Source organism: Mchenga conophoros, linkage group LG7 (genome assembly GCF_057382185.1).
Source record: "Mchenga conophoros isolate Kocher_MC1m ecotype Shallow Benthic linkage group LG7, M_conophoros_male_GT1.1, whole genome shotgun sequence".
NCBI classification, from domain to species: domain Eukaryota; kingdom Metazoa; phylum Chordata; class Actinopteri; order Cichliformes; family Cichlidae; genus Mchenga; species Mchenga conophoros.
This window is the reverse complement of record NC_140532.1, coordinates 33,013,753-33,034,743: the sequence shown is the minus strand read 5'-3', so window position 1 is coordinate 33,034,743 and position 20,991 is coordinate 33,013,753. Positions and strand designations below refer to the sequence as shown.

General features: G+C 38.9%; 1 protein-coding gene across 7 annotated transcripts in view; it reads right to left on the bottom strand.

The window, feature by feature from the left end:
- The window catches only part of tcf4 (transcription factor 4), a 254,336-nt gene that overhangs the window by 31,428 nt on the left and 201,917 nt on the right, over positions 1 to 20,991 (bottom strand). For all 7 annotated transcript variants that reach the window (XM_085278941.1, XM_085278942.1, XM_085278939.1 and 4 more), the window contains 7 exons: positions 16,566 to 16,671; positions 13,430 to 13,578; positions 12,471 to 12,618; positions 6,087 to 6,157; positions 5,827 to 5,905; positions 981 to 1,060; positions 568 to 777 (listed from right to left, as the gene is read on the bottom strand). In XM_085278941.1, the coding sequence (XP_085135067.1) occupies positions 568 to 777; positions 981 to 1,060; positions 5,827 to 5,905; positions 6,087 to 6,157; positions 12,471 to 12,618; positions 13,430 to 13,578; positions 16,566 to 16,671 (843 nt within the window). The remainder of the gene's footprint in view (positions 1 to 567; positions 778 to 980; positions 1,061 to 5,826; positions 5,906 to 6,086; positions 6,158 to 12,470; positions 12,619 to 13,429; positions 13,579 to 16,565; positions 16,672 to 20,991) is intronic.

Here is a 20,991-nt window from a genome sequence, read left to right as displayed (position 1 = left end):
TAATGGGCTTTCTCTCGCCCTCCTACATCTCCTTATGTCACACAGCTGTTTTGTTCTTTATGTTTATTGTTTCAAGTTGAAAAAAGGGCCCCAAAGTCTTAAATATGGAAAACATTACTGCTGTCTCACTTCATGTTTTCAGTTTAAACCTCCTCTCCATTCACGTTTGCTCTCATCTCTTCCTCACATTTTTTCAGTTGTGTGAAGTTTCACATTTTCTAAGTGACTTTTAAATATACAAATCTGGTCTAATTAACAGCACAAAAGGAAAGGCTGTTTTTAAGTTTTATTTTTAGAGTCCTGGGAGCATGAATCAAGTTTCATTAAATATCTTGTAAGCCTGTTTTTTAAAGAATCACATGCCTCTGATTATCTGTGTTGAAGTAACAGAATTTCTGTCCGTTTGTAAGATATTCTCTTTTACTTGTAGGCTAAAGTCTTTGGTGAAGCTCCAAAACATTTAAGCAATGCTTTCTTTTTAACTCCTACAAGACTTGACTTCACAATGTGCCTGGTTCTACTAACCATGACATCACCACAGCATAGACAGAGTAACTCAGGTCCTACCATGAGGGAGTGTCTGTTAGCCGATAGCAGCCCCGTTCCATATCCGCTGCCCAGAGCACCCATGGCGCCGTTGTGCGTGTGTGCGGCCCCGATGAGGCCGTGCATGTCTCCGTGACCGCTGGCCATACCCGTTGACGGTCCCACCGCGTGGCTCCGCAGTACGTGAATGGCATCGTCCAAACGCTCCAGGCGGTCCTCGATGCGACTTTGCTGCAGAGTGAAAGGACAAAAAGAGATAAGAAACCTGCTAAATGTTCCTTTAAACTGGTTTTTTTTGTGCAGGACATCTCAAAACCTTGAGAAACAAAACTGCTTTCTACCACCTGTGATGGGTAATTAGAGAAAGTGGAAAAATACGGTTTGGGGTGAACTGACCGATGATCACAGGTGTTTTAGTGTATGTATGTGCTCACCAGAGAGTGCAGTGGAGCCTCGTAGTTTGGCGATGATGCTCCCTGCCCGCCATTCCTCGACCAGACGGCTGAACTGGCAGCTAGGAGAGAGGAGACAAGGACACATCATGTTGAGATGGAGAGGTCTGAGGCAGATTAAAAGCAAGGGCAACTTGAGAGAATTCAGACCAGAGGCGGATATGAGTAGGTGATCGGGATGGGAATTCAACTTTTTTTCTGCTTTTTTACAGTGCAAGCTGACATGTCTTCATTTGTATGTGTTCTTTGATAGGCCCAGTGCACACTGGATACACACCGACCCTCCGTGACCCTGCAGAAAATGGCTGGATGTCCGTGTGGAATAGAGCCAAAACCTCTGCTTTTATATGTCAAAGACAGAAGCCACTCGACGTGCAGCACAAAATGCCAGACAAAACGTCTTTACACACGAGGAGACCCTTTAATCGTATCCACTCGTGGTGATCAGACATAATAGGCACAGAGATGAGGAAGAGGAGACAAAAACAAACCAACTCATATCTCATAGCAAAAATGCTAATATCAGGCTTTTGTCTTTGAAAAGGTACAAATGGTTGATTAGCATGGGCCCTCTGCAGAATAAACAAGCTTTGTGTTCCTGCTCGTCTCTGCTTTTGTGCTGGTTTTCACTCTGAAGGGCCACATCTGAATCGAAAGGTCTCATTAGCTGGTAGGCAGAAGAGACACAGCGACTTGTGCAAATTTACATTAATATGAGTTTCTGAGAGACGACAGGCCAGTATGTGTAGTTCTTTCAACAGATGACAGAAGAGACAAGAATGGGCTGTGGCCGGTGAGCATGTTAGCCAGTTTGGAATGTGCTAGAAGAAACTGGTCTCACAGAAATGTGTAAAATGACCATGAGAACCACCTTCACCATCATTTAGTTGCATTTAGTCACAACTTTCAGAGGTCAGCTTGGTTAGGTGCTTTAACCCTTTTTAGCCTGACACTGAACACGTCCATGAGAGCATTTTTACATGCTGTAGCTGCTATGCATCAATACAACCGTTATATCGCAAATTTTAACAATATGTATGTAATCCAGCTTCCTGTAAAGGAAACAGGGTCTTGAGAGCAGAAGTTTCTAAATTTGGGAAGTCTGTTAAAGCTTATAAAAGCTTTTTTTGGTCAGATTTGGATGTTTTCCTAAATCTGACCAGGTTTTGGTGGTACCCAAGTCTAACCAAGCAATGAATAATCTTGTCATATGGGCTATAATTATTCTTGAAACAATTTAGTGGTCAATACAGTTAGCAAGCAACCAAAAGGTTGCTGGTTCAATTCCAGACAAAGTCACAAATCCCCTTTCAGGGTTGTATTGGGAACGGTAATACTCCGCCAGAACAAACATGGAGAAGCTAAAAACAGCTTGTTATTGTACCTTAAGAGGCTTTTTGGAAGGTGCTGCTGTTGCACCCACGCTGGGGCTACTTATTTGTGTTTTGTACTGTAAAACAGTGGTATAAAACCTGATAGCAACACTGAATACAGGTATGCCCAGCAAATTCATATTTTTATTAATATCACTACACACTTTGAAATAAGGTGACACTTGAATGTCCCATTTCTTGTCTTACTGACCACCCAATGCTTTAGCTATCTCACATCTGCACCTATGGTCATATTGGCATAAGAAAAACCTCAGGAAGGTTAATGCTTAAAAGTTCTTACATTGCTAACTTCGGCTCCCAAAGACACAAGCAGAATAAAACTTGTCCAAATTAATTTGAAAGAAAGAGTCTAGTATCTTCTTGTCTCTCAGAAAGGGGAATATAAATACCTTGGTCCAATAATCAGACCTAGGAAGTGCTTTGGTGGCAGAAATATAAAGCTATTTCTGAGAGTACAGAATTTTACTCAGAAAGGTTAGGGAAGAGATGTATGCATACCATTTGACTTCTGGAAAGTACTTTATACTGTGGCCAAATACATTTAAATAAAAGTCAATCTAAAAATAGACATTAAGCTACAGTAGATTTCTCGATTTAAGAAAATTCTGCTCCTAAGACCCTGTTTGCTTCAACAAGAAACTGGATTACAAAATGATGGCTAGCAATGAACACAACGTAACAACTGCTAAAAGTAATTATTTTAATGTTCATTCAAATTCATAATTTTACCATCTATGCTGATCTATAATGGTTGAACCTGCCCATGTTGGAACCTGCCCAGGCGGTTAAAGATCCCTTCTTTCCTCCTCCCTTTTTATACCTCTCCTCCTCCTCCTGTGTTTGTTTCGGCTCTCTTCTTTTATTCCCCCTTCTCTCTCCTTGAACCCCTTCCATTCCCCTCTCTGCCCTCACCGCCGATCTCTTCCTTGTAACTCTGATCTCATCTCATTAGCACGTTTCTCTTTTTCATTGTCTTCCCACTTTGTCTCGCAGTCGTTTCTCTCCCCTCTCCTTTATTCATATTACATGCTCATTTCCATATGCTAATTAATGAATAATCACCTGGGTACATTCATGTGCAAATACAAATATATGTATTAAACGGCAGGGTAAATTATTCCGAGTCCAATGCTGTAAAACACCCTTGCAAAATTAGCCTTGGATATCAATTTGCATGTAGTTTGCTCTAATAGGCTTCATTTCTAATTTGTAAAAAGTGGAGTAACTCTGACACAATGATAAACACCAATTATGGTTTAGCAGGCAATATCCTAGACAGCTACAATGACGAAGAGAAGGAGGAGGAGGAGGAGGAGGAGGAGGAAGAGGGGAGGGGGACTGTGTTTGCAGAGCCGGTAGGTTTGTGAACGATTTGTCGAAGTGGTGCTCGTAATTAAAGCTATCAGTCACAAGGCGCGGCGGCGAACTATCAAACGGTGTGTGTAGCAGCGACAATTAGAGACAAATTCGACACAACTATTATTAGGAAAAGTCATTTTTCACTTTAAGGAGCAGCTAGAGTTTACAGCATCCACAGAGAGAAGGAGTAATTGGTGGAAATAGGAGAGCGAGGAGGGGTGCAAAGAGGAGACAGCAATTATTAATGCCTTATTTTGGCTTTGTCTTATGACAAGAAATTGCACTTTTGATAAGGAAAGAAATCCCTAGTTTATTCAATTAAATATATAGTTTCAGTTAGTGTTTTAAATATATTTTGGATAACTTAATACTCTCCTCATCCCCAGAGCTGTATTAAAGATTTAAGGTTTCAGACCAGTCGAAACAACCCAGTGCTGTTAACTTAATTCTGAAGTGCTTTCAAACTTCAAGTCAGAGGTAACCTTCAGCCAGTGCAAACCTTTTTAGAGAATCTGTATTTTTTTACACTAGGTAAAGTCAAGGGGTTCATTAAATAACGGTTAAACTCACAGAGTCACAAAATCATATTAATACATGTAATGTTGATAATTTATTAAAATGTGTTATGTCTGTAGTTGATACATATTCATCTTATACTGGGAAAAAAATGGAAATGCAAATGAAAAAATAGTTTGAAATCTTTAAAATTAGTATTATTTAAAGAGTTTAACGAGCAGTATTTGTAGGTGTTGTGAAAACTTCCTTACATTTGTCACTATGTGGAAGTGTGGGGTTCCACTTTAAAAAAAACCAATAAATTCAATAGTTTTATCACAAAAAAGTGTCACTATTTATACCACTATTTCCAAAGTCTCACTATATCAAATTTAATGAGCTGGTTTATTTTAAAAGAATGCAAATAATGTTAATAATGATAGAAAAATCAAAGTTGCTTTCAAACTGTGTACAGAGAAAATATGTTTTTTCTTTGAAATTTCACTGCAGAAAAAGCTAAAAAGAAAGTGTTTCTATTGTTAGTTTTAGATTATTGAATAATGCTTACATAAGTATAAAAATGTGTAATTCACTTCTTGTTTTCAAAACAATGGCCTACAAATATGTTTTGAAGCTTGAGTTTGCTGTCGTTTTCTTTCGTTTTTGGCTATTAGAGGAGCTTTAATGAAGAGAATGAAAGCCAGGGATACTGCAAACATTGATGCTGCCTGATCAAATTTAGTTACTACTTGGTACAAAGACTGAACTTTATGTGTATTTTTTACGCTCTGTGTAAAATGTGATGACAGAATAAATGAAAAAAAGTCTTACATGAGTCCTCAATCATGCAAAAGAACAAAAAGTAAGTTTTGAAAAATACACCTGAATCCTGTTAATGCATTGGAGTGTATTTTTTACACTATAATACCATATTTTTTTATTTGGAAAACAGAAAGACTTAAAGATATGTGAGAGTTTAAGTTGTATATTTGTTAGTGTTATGATGTTTATTTGTGTTTAGGAACTGTGATTTGGTTTCCAGAGTTTGTGTGACCAATATTACTGTTAAATTCGGTTAGCGGTGGAGCAGCACGACCATGACTCCTGCAGCGGTTAATCAAATTGAAGTGCCAAGAGTAGCAAAATTCAACAAAGCTGTTTTGTTGTTCTAGTTTATGACATTAAAAAAAACAAATTAAGGCTTCACAGATGAGAATGTGTGCGATTAGAGGATTTTACTGCAATTTAATAAGAAATCTTTCTTACAAGATCACATGCTTCTTTCAGGCAAACTGAAAGGGTCTAGAGGGTTGAGTTAGCCAAGCTCAAATCAAGTTACCAAAGAGGCAAGTCAAAAGTCACGTGGGACGAGTTCAAGTCAAAAGTCTCAAGTCTTGAAAAAGTCCAGTCATTTTAAACACGTATGAGTCAAGTCTCACGTCCATTTATTCAGGTCTTACTCGAGTCCAAGTCTTTAGTCAGCTCTGCTTTTTTCTTCTGTGAGTGTCAGTCTGTGCAGATTTGTGGTTATATAGTAGCTGCTGTGCAGTGATTGGACCTTAAGCATCATGTGTATTTACCTGTGAGGGAGGGTGGGGATCCGACTGGGGTGGAGGGATTGGAAGAGAAGCTGTTGTTCGTGTGATCAGGAGAATAGATCTGTAAAAATTTTAAAAAAAATCCAGTACAACAATGACAGTTGCAAGAATACAGGATAGAGTTAAAGTAGTATTACACATCTAGAATGGCTTGAAAACACTTGAACAGAACTGGGAGGAAAAGCATTATAAAATGTGTGTGCAAGAAAGTGTGTGTGTGTGCGCGTGTGTGCTGTACTTACCGATGCGAGTGCTTTCCCTAAGGCATCTCCTGTCTGAGAGCTGCTGGCTGCTGCGCTCTGTGCTCGGTTAGCTGTGACACACACACACACACACACACACACACACACACACACACACACACACACACACACACACACACACACACACAGGGGAAAAGAGGGATGTATTCTTGTAAATGAGGATGTTGTTAACTACATATTTAATTATTCAGCCCATCCGTTCCACAGGTAAACCTTAAAAACATGTTCATTAGAACTGGAAATTACACCTCAAAAATCACATTTTGTAAACCTCCAAGAAATGCAAGTCCCACACTTTCATTAATAATATTCCATCTATTTTCAAGGAATCCTTTCCGTGTTTTTGGGTCGTTAATACATTGACTTCCTCCTTAGCGCTCTTACATCAAAGGTTAGCACCGTCCAGGCAGTTCAAGGCAACTGCTGAGCCACTGCTGAAATGCATTTGCTGCAATAAATGAAGGAATGAATGAATCCTTTTTTAAATGAAGAGAATCAAAAGCGGACTTTAATAGTAGCAAACATTCAATACTACCATGCATTCGCATTTTAAAAGTGTGACGCCATGAGTTTGTGGGGAAATGCTGGACTTTAAATGCAACTAAATCTGTTTCACACACTTGAAGAGCACTGAGGCCAGAGAGGAAGGAAGTGACCTCACAAGACCAGATGAGCGCCCACACAAACACACGCACACACATATACTGAGGCATAAGACTGACATGCTCACAGCACATCTCTCCTGATAGCAGATCCCAGATGGAAACTTTACGCTCGCACACACAAGTTAGACACACACACAAAGACACACAAACAGGCTTGCGCGCAGCAAAAACACATCCTTTCACGGCAAATGAATCCATTACAGAGATTGGCAGCAGTGGACTTCTTTAAGCTGCTAGAAAGAAAAGAGAGAGAGACAGGTAGACAGAACGAGAGACGGGGAAGCAGCATATGTTTTGGGGTTAAAGCCTCATGTCTCACTCATGCCACACCACTGGCCTAGCAAACCATCCAAGGGATTACTGTTTAACACACACACACACACACACACACACACACACATCCTCACTTGATGCATAATTCAAAACATATGCAGTAGGAAATCTTTTTCATAAACGAGAGCTTATAGCCACAAAGCAGGAGAGCATAGAGAGGATAAAACTTTTTTTTTTTTTTTAGGTTTTGGGGGTTTTTTTGTCCGTCACCTCTTCAAAGAAAGAGAACAAAAAACGAATTAATTTTATAAACGAAATTATTAGTAAATCACTATTTAGTTTTTACTTTTGTTTTTTGTGTGTCACCTCTTCAAAAACAGAGAAAAAAATACTAATTTATTTTATAAACCAATCTAATAGTAAATCACAATTTAGCTTTTTTTTACTTTTGTTTTTGTATCTCCAGTTCTTTGCTGTAAATCAGCTAAATTGTTCATGCCAATTGTTTACAGTGCATAATACTTAAGGTATCTGCCAATATGATAGGTACCACATGGACTCAACAGAGGGCGGCTGTATGGGGCTGATCTACTCTATTCAGTTGCATGATTTTATATGCCTACTATGCTACGCTGTTTACAATACTATGCTAGCAGCAGTGCAAGGACTGTTAAATGGATAGCTAGCATAGCCTGAAGAAAGCTAACAGCTTAGGGTGAGTATTTACAGCTACACCAACAAATTCTGTTTTTTCTTTTCTTTCTCTGACTTAACTGCTCCCTTTATCTTTTACATTTGTTATGTTTACCAGCAAAATTGGATACATGGAAGAGAATGAATAGCTATAACTTTATTACACTTGCAATGCAGCAAGTTTTAATGCATTGTATAAACTAGCAAACTCTCACACCTTAGGTCAATAAACAGTAAGAAAATCGTAATGACTGAAAATCTCAGCTTTTAAGCCAGAGTTCAGGTGTGAGGTTTGATTTGATGGAAATATAATACACTGATCCTACAGATAGATACAGGTGAGGTAAATTCTGTCACTAAGGACATTCCTCTTAGGAACATTGCTTGTTATTTATATTAATTACAACCGACATGACTCTTTCATGTCCACAGCTCATGTTCTACATAAAGTCAATGTGCATGTTTAGTTGTACAAAAGCAGTCTGAGGCAGAAAATCACCTATAAACACCCAGCATCCGTGTTTAAGAGTTTGTGAGTTCACGTTTATTATATGTTTACATTTAAATAACAGCAGCATGCTTTTTATTAGGTTCATCTTGTGTTTACACTTATCTGCTCGAACTGTGTCTGTGTGAGATGAGGAATGTTGGAGATGTCTTTCCATGAAAACAAACTTTCAATCTGTTTCTTATTGCTGTTCTATTTGTTCTACGGGACTCAAAGTAAGGGGTCCATATGGTATGCTGTGTGTATGTGTGTGCATGCAGTGGTGTGTTACGGTGATGTCAAGGTCAAGCCAAAATGAAGTCCAAGTGTGCTTCTCAGTTTGACTATATTCTGTTTCTGACTCTAACAAAAAAGTTTAAATCATCTGTGTCTAATCACAGCACGGAGAGTTGTAACTGATTATGTGGCTATAAACAAAACCCTGCTAATAGGGAAGAACTGTTAACCTCATTTCTTAAGTAGTAACTCTAGGTGTTTTTCCATGTAGTGCATAAAAAACAAAATTTTAAAATATCACAAAACTGTTTGGTCTTATATGGAGAATCTTGTATATCGTATTCGTTATGTGACAAAGTTCATTGGAAACACATTTAGGTAGCATCCACGTTAAAACACTTATTTTAAAAGTGTTTTCAAATCTCTGTCTAAGCAGAATCTATTCAGAAATAATTTCTGTCTCTGCTAACACACTTGTTACACATTATCTGAACTTTTCCCATACAGTAGGCATGTGTGCACCTGTGCAAAGAGGAAGCATGGGGCCTAAAAGAGTAGAAAAAACTACAGAGGGAGAAAAACAGTGAAACAAAGACCATCCATCTTCCTCCACTTATCCAATGCAAGGCTGCAGCGGTGCTCTATTATTTTTGGTTTACTTGTGAGTGAGACAGTCATATGTTTAAAATGAAATTGCGTAGTTGTGGATGGACCTTTGGAGAAGATTCACGCTGCTTTAGTGATTGATGATAGGCATGTGGGGAGCATCTTTGCTGGTGCAAACATCACAGCAGCAATAAACAATCACTCACAAGGCAGCCTAACTGAGTTTAGATTAGCAATTAGCATAAGCCAAGTAAGCTGCCTGTGCTAGACTTTTTTCTTATACAACAGGCTGATGACTCCCTGTAATGACCAACTCCTCCTGTATTTTGATAGCCGAATGCACAATTACCTCCCTCTCTCAGGATATTATCATAACATGATTTGATTGGCTAGTTACAGCACTGGAGGATTTAAATAAATGTGATTCGATTTGCTGGCGCCTGCTTTGATATTTGAACTTGCCTTAACTTTTTAGCACAAGCAGCTTGAGCAAAGAAAAGAAAAGCAATGGATCCACAATTCAGCTCAGCAACACATCACATCAAACCATCTGAAGTAAATGAGAGGATTGAAACCTGAAATGGGTACATGTGACTCCTCCCTAAGCACGAGGGGGACCCCCAGATTTATTTTTGGGTTCCTGCTGACCGCCACTGTACATGGCAGTTTATTTATTTATCCATACACACAGAAACAAAACTGCATTCCAAACCTGAAATAGTCAGTTTGTTAATGCACATAAAATGACCTGGGAGCACTTTAGAAACTGATTAATATTTAGTGATGTTTTACCCCAAATTAATCAGTACCGATGTGTGGGGGTGTCTCCTGGCTAAAGGATGAAGGGCTTGCCGTAACCGATGCTGCAAATTTTTGTGATACAATAATAATTACAGTTTTGTAATTGTTTAAATTATTTAGCAATATGAATAAAAGTATTTAAATTCTATATAAACAAATAAACAAAAAAAATGTTGTGGGCTTAAAGGATGAATTTGCAAAAAACAGAGTACATGTTTGAAAGCATTTAGTGCCGCCAAATAGGGCTGGGCCATATTATACCGTTCACGGTAATACCGGTATAATGTTAGGCAACGATAGGAAAATGAAATATCGCGATAGAATGGGAGTAAAACGCGCATGCGCAGTGCCTTTGTTTTCATACGCACATGGCCGATTGTTGAGTGAAACAGATGAACCAGAATTGGTTTGTAAAAATGGTGCAACTTCCGTGATGTGGAACTGGTTTGGTGTTTGTCCGTCAGATACACAACAAAGCACATTTTTTTGCAGAACATGCAAGCGGCCGTCGTTATTGTCGTATTTGTCGGACTAAGATGCTCCTATATCTGGGAGGAATCTGGGTCCTAAACTCCGTATCTTCAGGTCAAACAACACTGCAGCATCACTTAGAGTTAAAAACTGTCTAAATTCTTTCATCTTTAATAAAACGATCAGCATTGCTGCTTTACCAGGTATAACTATAAAGTTTAACTTCCAGGCATCCATGAAAACAAGTTATTACATTTAACGGAGTTAGAAGTTAGCAGGAAGCTAGCAGAAGTTAGCTGGCTAGTTTCGCTAGTTACCTAAGCATGATATTGCATGTTCTGACTGAGAGATTTCTGAAAAAATTCAAACGTACAGCTCTGCTATCACTTCCAACATAAATGAAGACAGGAAACTAAACAGCAGTGACGTTTGTAGGGTTACTGAAGTTGGGCTAGCTGGTATATAATGATGTGCTACGTGATCGCTAGCGACACAGCTATGTTAGCATAACATAAACAGTGAAGCTGGAGGACGAACACTAACACTTTTCCACTTATAAAAGTTAACGTGAAGGTTCCTCATGGTTAGAGACAAATGCAATCGCATGGCAGGATGCTGTAAACGGACCAAACTTCAGTCAGGAGAACAACTGAGATAATCCATCCATAATACGAGGTTAGTCATTAATATACTGCAACTACATGGGAATAGAGCAGCTGCCAGAGAATTCAACATTAATGAATCAATGGTACAGAAGTGGAGGAAGCAAGAAGAATGAGTTTAATAAAGTTTGATTTATCTCACTGCTTTGTTTCGCTTAATGTGCCTTATAATCCCGTGCACCTTACGGTCCGAAAAATGCGTACTGCACACTGCAGTTTAATGTTGCAAAGCACCTCTTTTTAACTTCAGTGGATATTATACATGGTTATGCTCAGGATATGTCAGCCCATTTCTACTGGAAATGCCTTTTGGTTAAACTTTCAGCAAGGAATTTGCATTTGCACTGTTACATTTTTATAAAGCTTTAATGTACATAAAAACCAGCTTCTTGTTTAAGTGAAAATAAATGGAAGGTTGTCTTTTTGCGCTAGTAATGTTGTGGAGTTGTATTTTGTCTCGCATCAATTATATCGTCAGTTATATCGTTATCGCAAATTTTCAAATATATATCGTGATAAATATTTTTGGCCATATCGCCCTGCTCTACCGCCAAATCATCACTCCAAAATAACAACAATGTAGAAAAAGATTCATAATTTTAATGCAACCAAAACAGTTACATTAACAATTTAACTTCTACACACAGCAGAGCTTTTACTTTTGTTTTTAAGAAAGTCCCAATTTAAGAGTCCCGTTCTTTAGGTCAGTCCAGATTTCACACTTCAAGTCTCTTAGGTCATGTTGGGTTTTTTTTTAAGTCTTTAGTCAACTCAGGAAGTCTTAGAGTCAAGTCCAAGTCAGATCTGAAATCTGAAGTCTACAGCTCTGAAACCCACAAGCAACAAATATTTATGGACTTTTATATGAACTACATCCTGTTAGGTTTACGATGTTGCTGTTAACGTGAACACTCTCTTAGTTATACTGTATGTGTAAAAAACCTAACAGCTCCTAGATAGCACTAAACACAAAGTGCATGCACAAATTTCATTAGTGTACACAATTTATCTACAATGTGCTAAAACATTCTGCTAAACAGGAACAAACAAAAATATTGATCCTCATTGTGGCACTAGAGGAAAGTCAGAGGACTAATTGGCACTGTCAGTAGGTTTCGTCCTCTGACAACCATGAATATCTTTGGATGAAATTGGATGGCATTCATTTAATTCCTACACTGCGAGCAAGGTTGAAGACAGGCATGCATCTAATGAACGGAGAATCATTCATTAGATCAAGAGATTTGGAATATCACAATCACTATGGGAAAGGATGCTTATTCCCATCAGCTAACGGTGTTTGCTGTGTTGATTACCAAGCAGCAGTATTGGATAATGTCTTTACGGATTAAAGCTCGTACAATTAAAGATTTTGAAATGTTCACTGAGTGATCAGGAGACGTGATTGCCTTCAAGTATTATTTAACGCTAACAGTGACCTTGTAATTTCTTTACACAGGCATCTTACCCATGATGCTGTCTGTTCCGTTGGTAGGGGCAGTGCAAGAGGCGGTGCTGTAGTGATTTGCCCCGCCCCCACCACCTCCCCCTCTGTGGAAGCTGGACATGGGAGGAAGGCTGGAGTTGATATCTGCAGACGAGTGAGACGGGTAGCTCTGCGAAGAGACGGATGGAAAAAAATGAACCTTTAATATGAAAACTGCTACGAAACAGGAAAGATTACATTAGAATAAAATAAAAAACAGAAGGAAGTGGTTACAAACATGAAGCCTGCGCTCTGGATAATTACAGCACTAGAACTGAAATAAAAGAATTACTATCTAATGACACTTGACAGCTTTATGGCTTCACATATGTGTAGAATTTATTAATCTTTCTCATGTGTCCAGATCTGCAAATGTGCACTTCCAGTAAAGCACAATATAGCCAACTAACAATAACTGGAAAAAACCAGCATGTTGAATTCATTCTGCAGAGAGCCAGCGGTCTTTAATATATTAATCACTACTGATAGATTTATTTCATTAATGGATTTTGTTGATTATAAATCTATGACTAACGGGATTGTAACCATAATTGTAATTTTGGTCATTATAGTTTCAGTTACAGTGGCTTTAAGTTTTTGTTCCATGTAGTTTTCTGTATAAATGTCCAAGAGCGACCATCCAGATGCCAACTAATGACTCAATATTTCCTTTATTTCCGTGTTCACCAAAGACATGCAAGCTTGAATGAATCTTTTTCAAGGTTGTCTTATTTCATTTGAATCTACCAGTTGAATTTAATTTTGCTGCAGAATGTAGGTAGTAGAATAAAAATCTACATTCCAGGGTTGCTTACTGGATTTAGCTGTTAGCTGGATGGCCCCACTGTGCAATGCAGCTTCAGAAAACAAAATCAGTAAAGAAGCACATTCTCCATGTTGTGTCCATGTTCGGACACCGTGTGACGGACAGTTCTGCTCACCAGTCTGTCGTGAGGGTGAATCCCGCAGTAGGAGGAGCTCTGAGCAGCGCCGTGGGCTGAATTCCCGCCACCTAGCATGCTGCCGTGGTAACCTTGCTGGCTCATACTGCTGCTACTGCTGCTCCAGGGATCGCCGCTATGGTGACCATCTGATAAAGGCAATACAGAAAGGAAGATAAGGAAGTTAGAAAAATGCATTTTGTTTTGTTCTTTTTACAAAACCTTAAGACAGAAGTTTTAAACAGTTTTAAAAACAAAAATACTTTTATTGTGAAAGCTGCATGCTTTTTTCCTTGTAACTAAGGGCTTTTGTGCAAGACCTACAAATGCACCACTAAAAAAAAAGTCATAAAATAACATTCTCCCACTAACTTTCTCTATCTATGCCATTACAGGAGTGTCTTCAAAGGTGCCTATGCGCTGGTTCTTCTAATTCTCCAATCAGCTACTACAGCTCCAGATTTGTAGACACTAATCTTCTGCCAGATCGTAGACTCAGTTAATATCACTCTAGTTTGAGCATTTCAGTAAATGTTTTGCTATAATCTTTCCATCTGAGTGCTGTCTCAGTTTCCCCTCAACTGATATTATTCATCCTTAGGATCCATTTGCCCCTCAGCTTTCCACACCACTAGCCTCAACTGGCTTCAACTATCTGCCAGTGACCTCCCAACTACTCCCGGTTCCTGGCTTCCTTCTGCTCATCAGAAATAATACCAGAAAGACATTCTAGCCTCAACCTCCATAGACAATCTGACCACCCACCCACGCAGCCTTTAACCTTATTCTCTTTGGTGCAAGTAACCGTGTAAATAAACTTAATATTGCAACTGGATTTTCAGTTCAACTATGGACCAGAGGAAGTTTGAATCGACCGAGGGCTTCCAGTTACTGGGGCCGCAGAGGCCCAGAGGTGCACAAGAGGATCAACCTCAAGGGAAGACAGGCCAAGTGTAAGTCAATTTAGGTTTGAAGCTTCTTTTTTTTTTTAATGGGAAAACTTTTTATTTTTAAATTGCAGCTTGTCAAGAAGACCTAAAGATGGGAATGAGAGAAGTACCACACACTTTCTGATATTTGAAAGGATCTTATAATCAGAGACATTGATTTCACAGAGAGTAAAGTTACATTTTTCATGCTACTGAACTAACGTGTCTATTTTACCAATTTATTATCTTGTTTTGAGGTCATCAGCTGCTGCTGCCATTATTCACGTGTTTGACTGTAAAAGTGAAACAGTGATTGCATGATTTAGATATTTTTCCCACTACAGTAAAACAAAATTTCAATTGATCAAATAAATTGATATATATTAATGAAATTTAGGGGAGGTACATGTGATGTGCAGGTTTCTGACAAGGTAATCTCCTGTGTAAGAAAACAAGGTGAAAACACAGTGAGGTTTCTCTCTGCTGTCAAACCTTCCAGACACTCAACAGTGTCTACATGCAGTTCAGCAATCTGACCCACTTTGTGCAGTAACCTGATTTCAGAAAACATTCACATAAATGGGACACCTGGTCTCCTTCCTCACATTAAGAATTTAAGAATAACCCGGTTAACACGGATGTGTGCAGGACAAACCTGATTTCTGGGACCATGTCCACCGTGTGAAATTAGTTGAGAGTGTATGTACTGTATACATGACAGACACCCAGCAGAGAGAAAAGAGGAGAGTCGGGGGGGAAATGAGAATTGAAAATTGTCAAAGCATTTTCCATCTATAGTTGAAAAGCAGACAAATTTGTTTAATCAAAACAGGACCAAACACTCTAAAAGGAAGGGCATAACGCAGAGATAATGGCCTGTATTTTTAATCCAGTCTCTTCAAAGAGATACTAAAGTAGACCTGTTATTCTTTTATTTATTTTCTCTGCTACAGAAGTGTATGCGCATATTATACATGGCCAGAGTTTCAGATAACGAGGTCAGTGTATGTATAAGTAATCCCTGGGAGCCAGAGCACAGGCTTCAGACTGCTCCAAATGATCTTTTTCAGAGTTTTTTTCTATTCTTGGCTCTGAATGATGTAATAAAAGTGGCTAACTATAATATATTCATCTTAGGCATAGCTCTGGCTGTGAGCACACCTGCTGTTCAGAACTTTTGCTTACACCGCGGAGACATTCACAAGAAAGTGTGCTTAAAGAGTTAGTCTTAAAAGAAGTGGGGTGTTAAAACAGCTGGTTTCACACAGGATGAGCTGAGGTGCTGTGTTAAGCCCAAGTAAAAGTTTTTTTTTTAAATTTTGAATCATTAAAAACTACTCTAACAGAGCCAGTAGTTTTAGTTATCCAATCAATGACAAGCACCTGCACCTTATATTATACTGTAGTATATCTACATGACTCACTTGTTTGTGGGGCTAGTGTTCCATAAAATCAAAGCGATTAAATGGAGCCAATGTTCCAGGTGAACCAAACCAACCAACCAACCACCTGCAGAAGCTGCTGATCCAACCTGTGTCAACACTAAATTGCTCGGACATGTGAAAATCGCAGACTTTGCCAGGACAATTCCTGTTTTAATTTAAAAGGTCACAAATGAAATGTTTGCACAAAGTCATATCAGTGGCTACAACCTAATCCATGAAAGTTTCCAGCCTGTATTTTTTATGGAGTTGAGTCTTTGATCTTTAAGTTGTCCAGTGTATTTTTAGAGAATTTAAAATGAGTATTTTTTTTTTAATTGCACTAATCGGTTCTATAAATCATAACATTACTTGTCCTCACACTGCAACTGGAATCCTAATAGAAATATGTACAGTGTCGTTGTTTGATATTCCGTCCGCGTTTGAGACCAGAGTGACCAAAGAGTAGATAGACACATGAGCTAAAATTAAAATGAAGAGCACAGCTACCCTTGCCACTGCAAGTAAGTTAGCAAACAGCATCAGTGATGTTGACATCACCGATGTGTGCTGCAAACTATGAAGACCTCCTCTGGGTGGCTGTGATAATAAATAACTAAATGTATGACTCAGTTTTTTGGCTGATTTTGGTGAGAACAACTTCCAGTTCAGGGAGCCTTCGGCTCATTTTGTCAGCTATCCAGTATCCACAGTGAGCTTGGGAATGTGGTGGTGGGAGGTTTGACGAAGGACAGACCTTGTGTATGTGTGTGTGAATGTGATTACCTGGCATAAAGAAAGAGCTTGGGAAGCCAGCACTGGGAGGTTTGGAGGAGGGATAACCCGGTGAGTCCCTGTTGTAGTCGGCTGTGCTGGCAGACGGAGCGTACACCTGCAACAAACACAGAAACACACGACGTCAGGCAAAAATCAAACCTTCCATTCTCTCATTTTTCCTCACAGAGGCTCAGCAGGAGTTAGTCTCAGACATCATTTCCAGGAGGTTGTAACAGATGACTGACACTTCCCTCCTTCACTAAAACATCACCCTGAAATATCTGATTGAATGAACACAGCTTCCTGGGCTGCTGTGGGTCTTTGGCTGTGATTGTTAAACTGGGGGAAAAAATATGGAAGCTGTTCTGGAAACTTTGTGTAAATTACATGAATATTGGTTTCTGAACAATACAGGTCTGTTTTAGGTTTGCTTTGTACAGGATTCATTAAAAAAACATGTAACACATTATATATAGATTTCATATTGTATGCATCCAAAATATAAAATAGTATATGTTTTCCATTCATCATGTTATCATTATGCTAGAAAAAGAGCATAATTTAAAACTTTTTTCTTTTTCAAGTTCTTGATCATTTTGAATCAGCATTTTCTTTCAGACTAAGGAAAGACACATTCAGGTGTTCATTTTATTAATGAATTAAGTTTTAATTAGATAATACCTCTGTTGGATTGCTTAACCTATAATTTAAGACAACTTGTAGCATAAAACAAACAAAAAAGATGATAACTGATAATCGTTCCAATGTTTCAAATCAATTACAGAAGAAGTATGATCGAGGTATGATCTTATTTTTAAACCAGTAAACCAGGTTAGCTTTGAAGCCATATTTTTTAAAATGTATTTTTTTATTATACTATGAACCAGAAAACTCCAATCTTTTAATTTAAACTAATTTTCTAGATTATGATTTTTTATTCATTTATTTATTTTACACAGGGTTTTAGTCATATGTCATTCAGAACCACATTCATAGAATATTTTATTCCTTTTTTGGAATGTTAATGGCATTTTCTAACTTGTGAAGCTCAACAAGACTTTAAAAACTTTATTAAAAACTTAACAAAGCAACAAAACTAAAGAATTTGAACACAGACTTCTCTTTATCTAATGGTTAGATTTATAGTAGTATAGTAAGGATACCAATTGGCACATATTTAGAAAGCAAAAACAAAATAATTGTTATTTACCCTAATTTAAAAATAATAATTTTAATGTAAGTAATCAACTGCAGAAGTTTTATGGTTATATTATTTACTTTTTTTTTTTTTAATATTCTGACTTTAAGATCTGTCAATCAATACCTTAAAACTACAGTGTCAATGATGCCAACCATCTGCAGAGTCCAACACAGATTTTCAGTCAGTTATCCTCTTAAACAACCAAATCAGTGCTTTTCTGTCCGTCTCCTCTCAGAGGGAGAGGAGCAGCAGTAGCAGCAGTCATGCAGCAAACATGCAGCAGCATGAGAGACCGCAAGTACAACCGGCAGCCTGTCATCACTCAAACAGGTGACGCTCTTCCTCAGCAACATACCGTCTGAGTTTGGTCATACTATCAGCTGGGGGTCCCCACAGCATGCCTTTGTGTGTGTGTGTGTGTGTGTGTGTGTGTGTGTGTGTGTGTGTGTGTGTGCATAGCGTGCGAACACTCAGCCATTACGCTAGCTCGCGCTGCATGACGCAAAAACTGGAACAGCTGTTGAAAACAATCTTCTCCGATTCTGTCTTTCTCTCGTTGATTCCCATTAAAATGAAAAACCTCACTCCACAGCTATACCTAATCTACCTCGATCCCCAACCAAAGACACGGGTTGCTTTGTTAACTTTAGAGTATTTGCATATGGATGGAGCACAGATGTGGTAAAAACCAAATGTGATGATAAAACACAGAAGGAATAAAAAGAGAGAGATGAAACAAAAACACTTGGGGGCATTATAAAAAAAACATCATCTCACTTCCCACACTCCCCGAGAGAAATTATTAAAAACAGAAAACAGATTAAAACAGTTTCTTTTAAACAAAAACCTCATGATTTTTTTCTCTCACGTCACTGAAGGATTGTTAGTTTGGGAAAGCTTCTTATTTCTTCTACCTAGTCCACCCTAGATCCTCTGCACTCCTGCAGGTGAACAGTCTTTGCGGAGAACCAAGAAACTAACAAATGGTCAAATTTTTGCAACGCCTACCCAACTCTGAGGAGAGAAAGAGGCTTCCCCGTGTTTCCCTGTTTTGATTAACCTCTGTACATACAAGTGAGCGTCTCTGGTTCTCAGGGATGAGTTGAGGTCGAGATGGCCTTGCAGCAGGTTAATCAAAAACACAAACTGGGGGTATTTGTCTCATTTCATCCACGATGTGGACTTTGTGTTTCAAAACATCAGCTACGCTCAACGTGTTTTGACCTTTGTGGTTTGAAGTGTACTTCTTTTCCTTCTGATTTGATCCAACATCGCAGCTAAGGCTAGAGTCATACTTCTCTGGGGTTCATGGGAGTGTTTGTAGTTCATTGTTTGGAGTACATTTTCATCTCCCTGAGGAACCTGTATCCTTACAGAAGTCGAAACAACCACTCAGACTGCTCGAGTCTTTGAGGCGTGTGTTTATGCAAGCTTGTCCCTGGGCCTGTGGGACTTCTGGTTACCCAGAATATCTCCTTTACACAGGTCTTTGGAGACCCTGTATCAGAGAAACATCATTTCAGCTGAGCGTATAAGACAATGAGAAATGTTTCGTGAGGTGTTATAGTTGCATACATTCTGCATAGTATAATGCTTAATGGCAGCACATCAGGATTTTGAGGGCACAGTTATTCTTTATTTTTGGTTTATTGGTTCTCGATTGATCAATACACCTGCAGTTGTTTTGCCCACCAGGTATAAATACAAGCTCTTAAATTTAGTCCACTTACTTCCGCTGAGTTTTATTAATTGAATTGGACAGGTTGCCCAGTAGCATGACATCCAGTCGCACTCACATTCACACCTGTGTGCAATTTAGAATGACCAGTTTACCTAACCCCACTATTGCGTGTGGATGGGGAATCTACGTCATATCTTACAACATAACCATAAACCCTTTTTAACAATACGCTGATAACCTGATGTGCACCTCTCTAGAAATGCAACTACACTTCGAGTCACCGCATCCTGCAATGACTGAATAGTTTCAAAATAATTGATTTTTTAATTGATTAATAATAAAGTGATTTTACTGAAAGTGATTGATATTTAATCCCAAAGAAATTTAGAGAGAAATTTAAAAAAAAGTTTGTCTCAAGCTTTGCTGCTCTGAGACTTTATGAGTCTGAACTTGTCAACTAAAGTGGCTACAGTGTTAAGTAATAATAATAATAATAATAATAATAATAATAATAATAATAATAATAATGGATTGCATTTATATAGCGCTTTTCAAGACACCCAAAGCGCTTTACAATGCCACTATTCATTCACTCTCACATTCACACACTGGTGGATGAAAGCCACAGTTGTAGCCACAGCTGCCCTGGGGCAGACTGACAGAAGCGAGGCTGCCATATCGCGCCATCGGCCCCTCTGGCCAACACCAGTAGGTGGTAGGGTAAAGTGTCTTGCCCAAGGACACAACGACCAGGACAGACAGCACGGGGATCGAACCGGCGACCTTCCAGTTACAGAACCCCCTGAGCCACCGTTGATCTAAAACTATGTGAAATGTGACTGGTGTAAAAGTAAAAACAAAGTAAACGTTTTTAACTTCATGAAAGAAAATAGTTACAGAAAGACTGCAACACAGCGATGAACGGCATGACAGTCAGGATGTCAGAAGAGCACTGGGAACTGTGGGAATCGAATGCTGGGGTCAGGAAACACCCACCCATGAATAACCACACACACACGCACACACACACACACACACTAACAAACTTCCAAATACACAAGCTCAAGCACACAGATAGAAGCTGCTAAGTCAGCTAGGAGAGGTCTGTACCTTCCCACAATGCACCTTGCACGAGTTTAAGGACCCAAATCCCCCAGTCCACACATACACAAAGACACACACACACACACACACACACACACACACACACACACACACACACACACACACACCCCCACGGAATCTGTGGATGTCATTAGAGCTAAACTAAAATCCCCTTAAACTTCCTCTTCCTCCTCCTCTTCCCCTCTGAGAACAGAGTATGTGCTCTAATCATAAAACCACATTTATTGACCCAAAGCCTGTGCAAGAACACACACACACATACACAAACAGAAACACACACTCAAACACGCATGCTTGTGTCATTCCTGCTGAAAATATTCAGATTTATGTCTCATGCGGTGCAGGCATATTTTCCCATTGAATGCTGCTGTTAGACTGGTGACGAAAGAATGTGATTTGTACTGTATGTCTGTGTGTGTGTTAGAGAC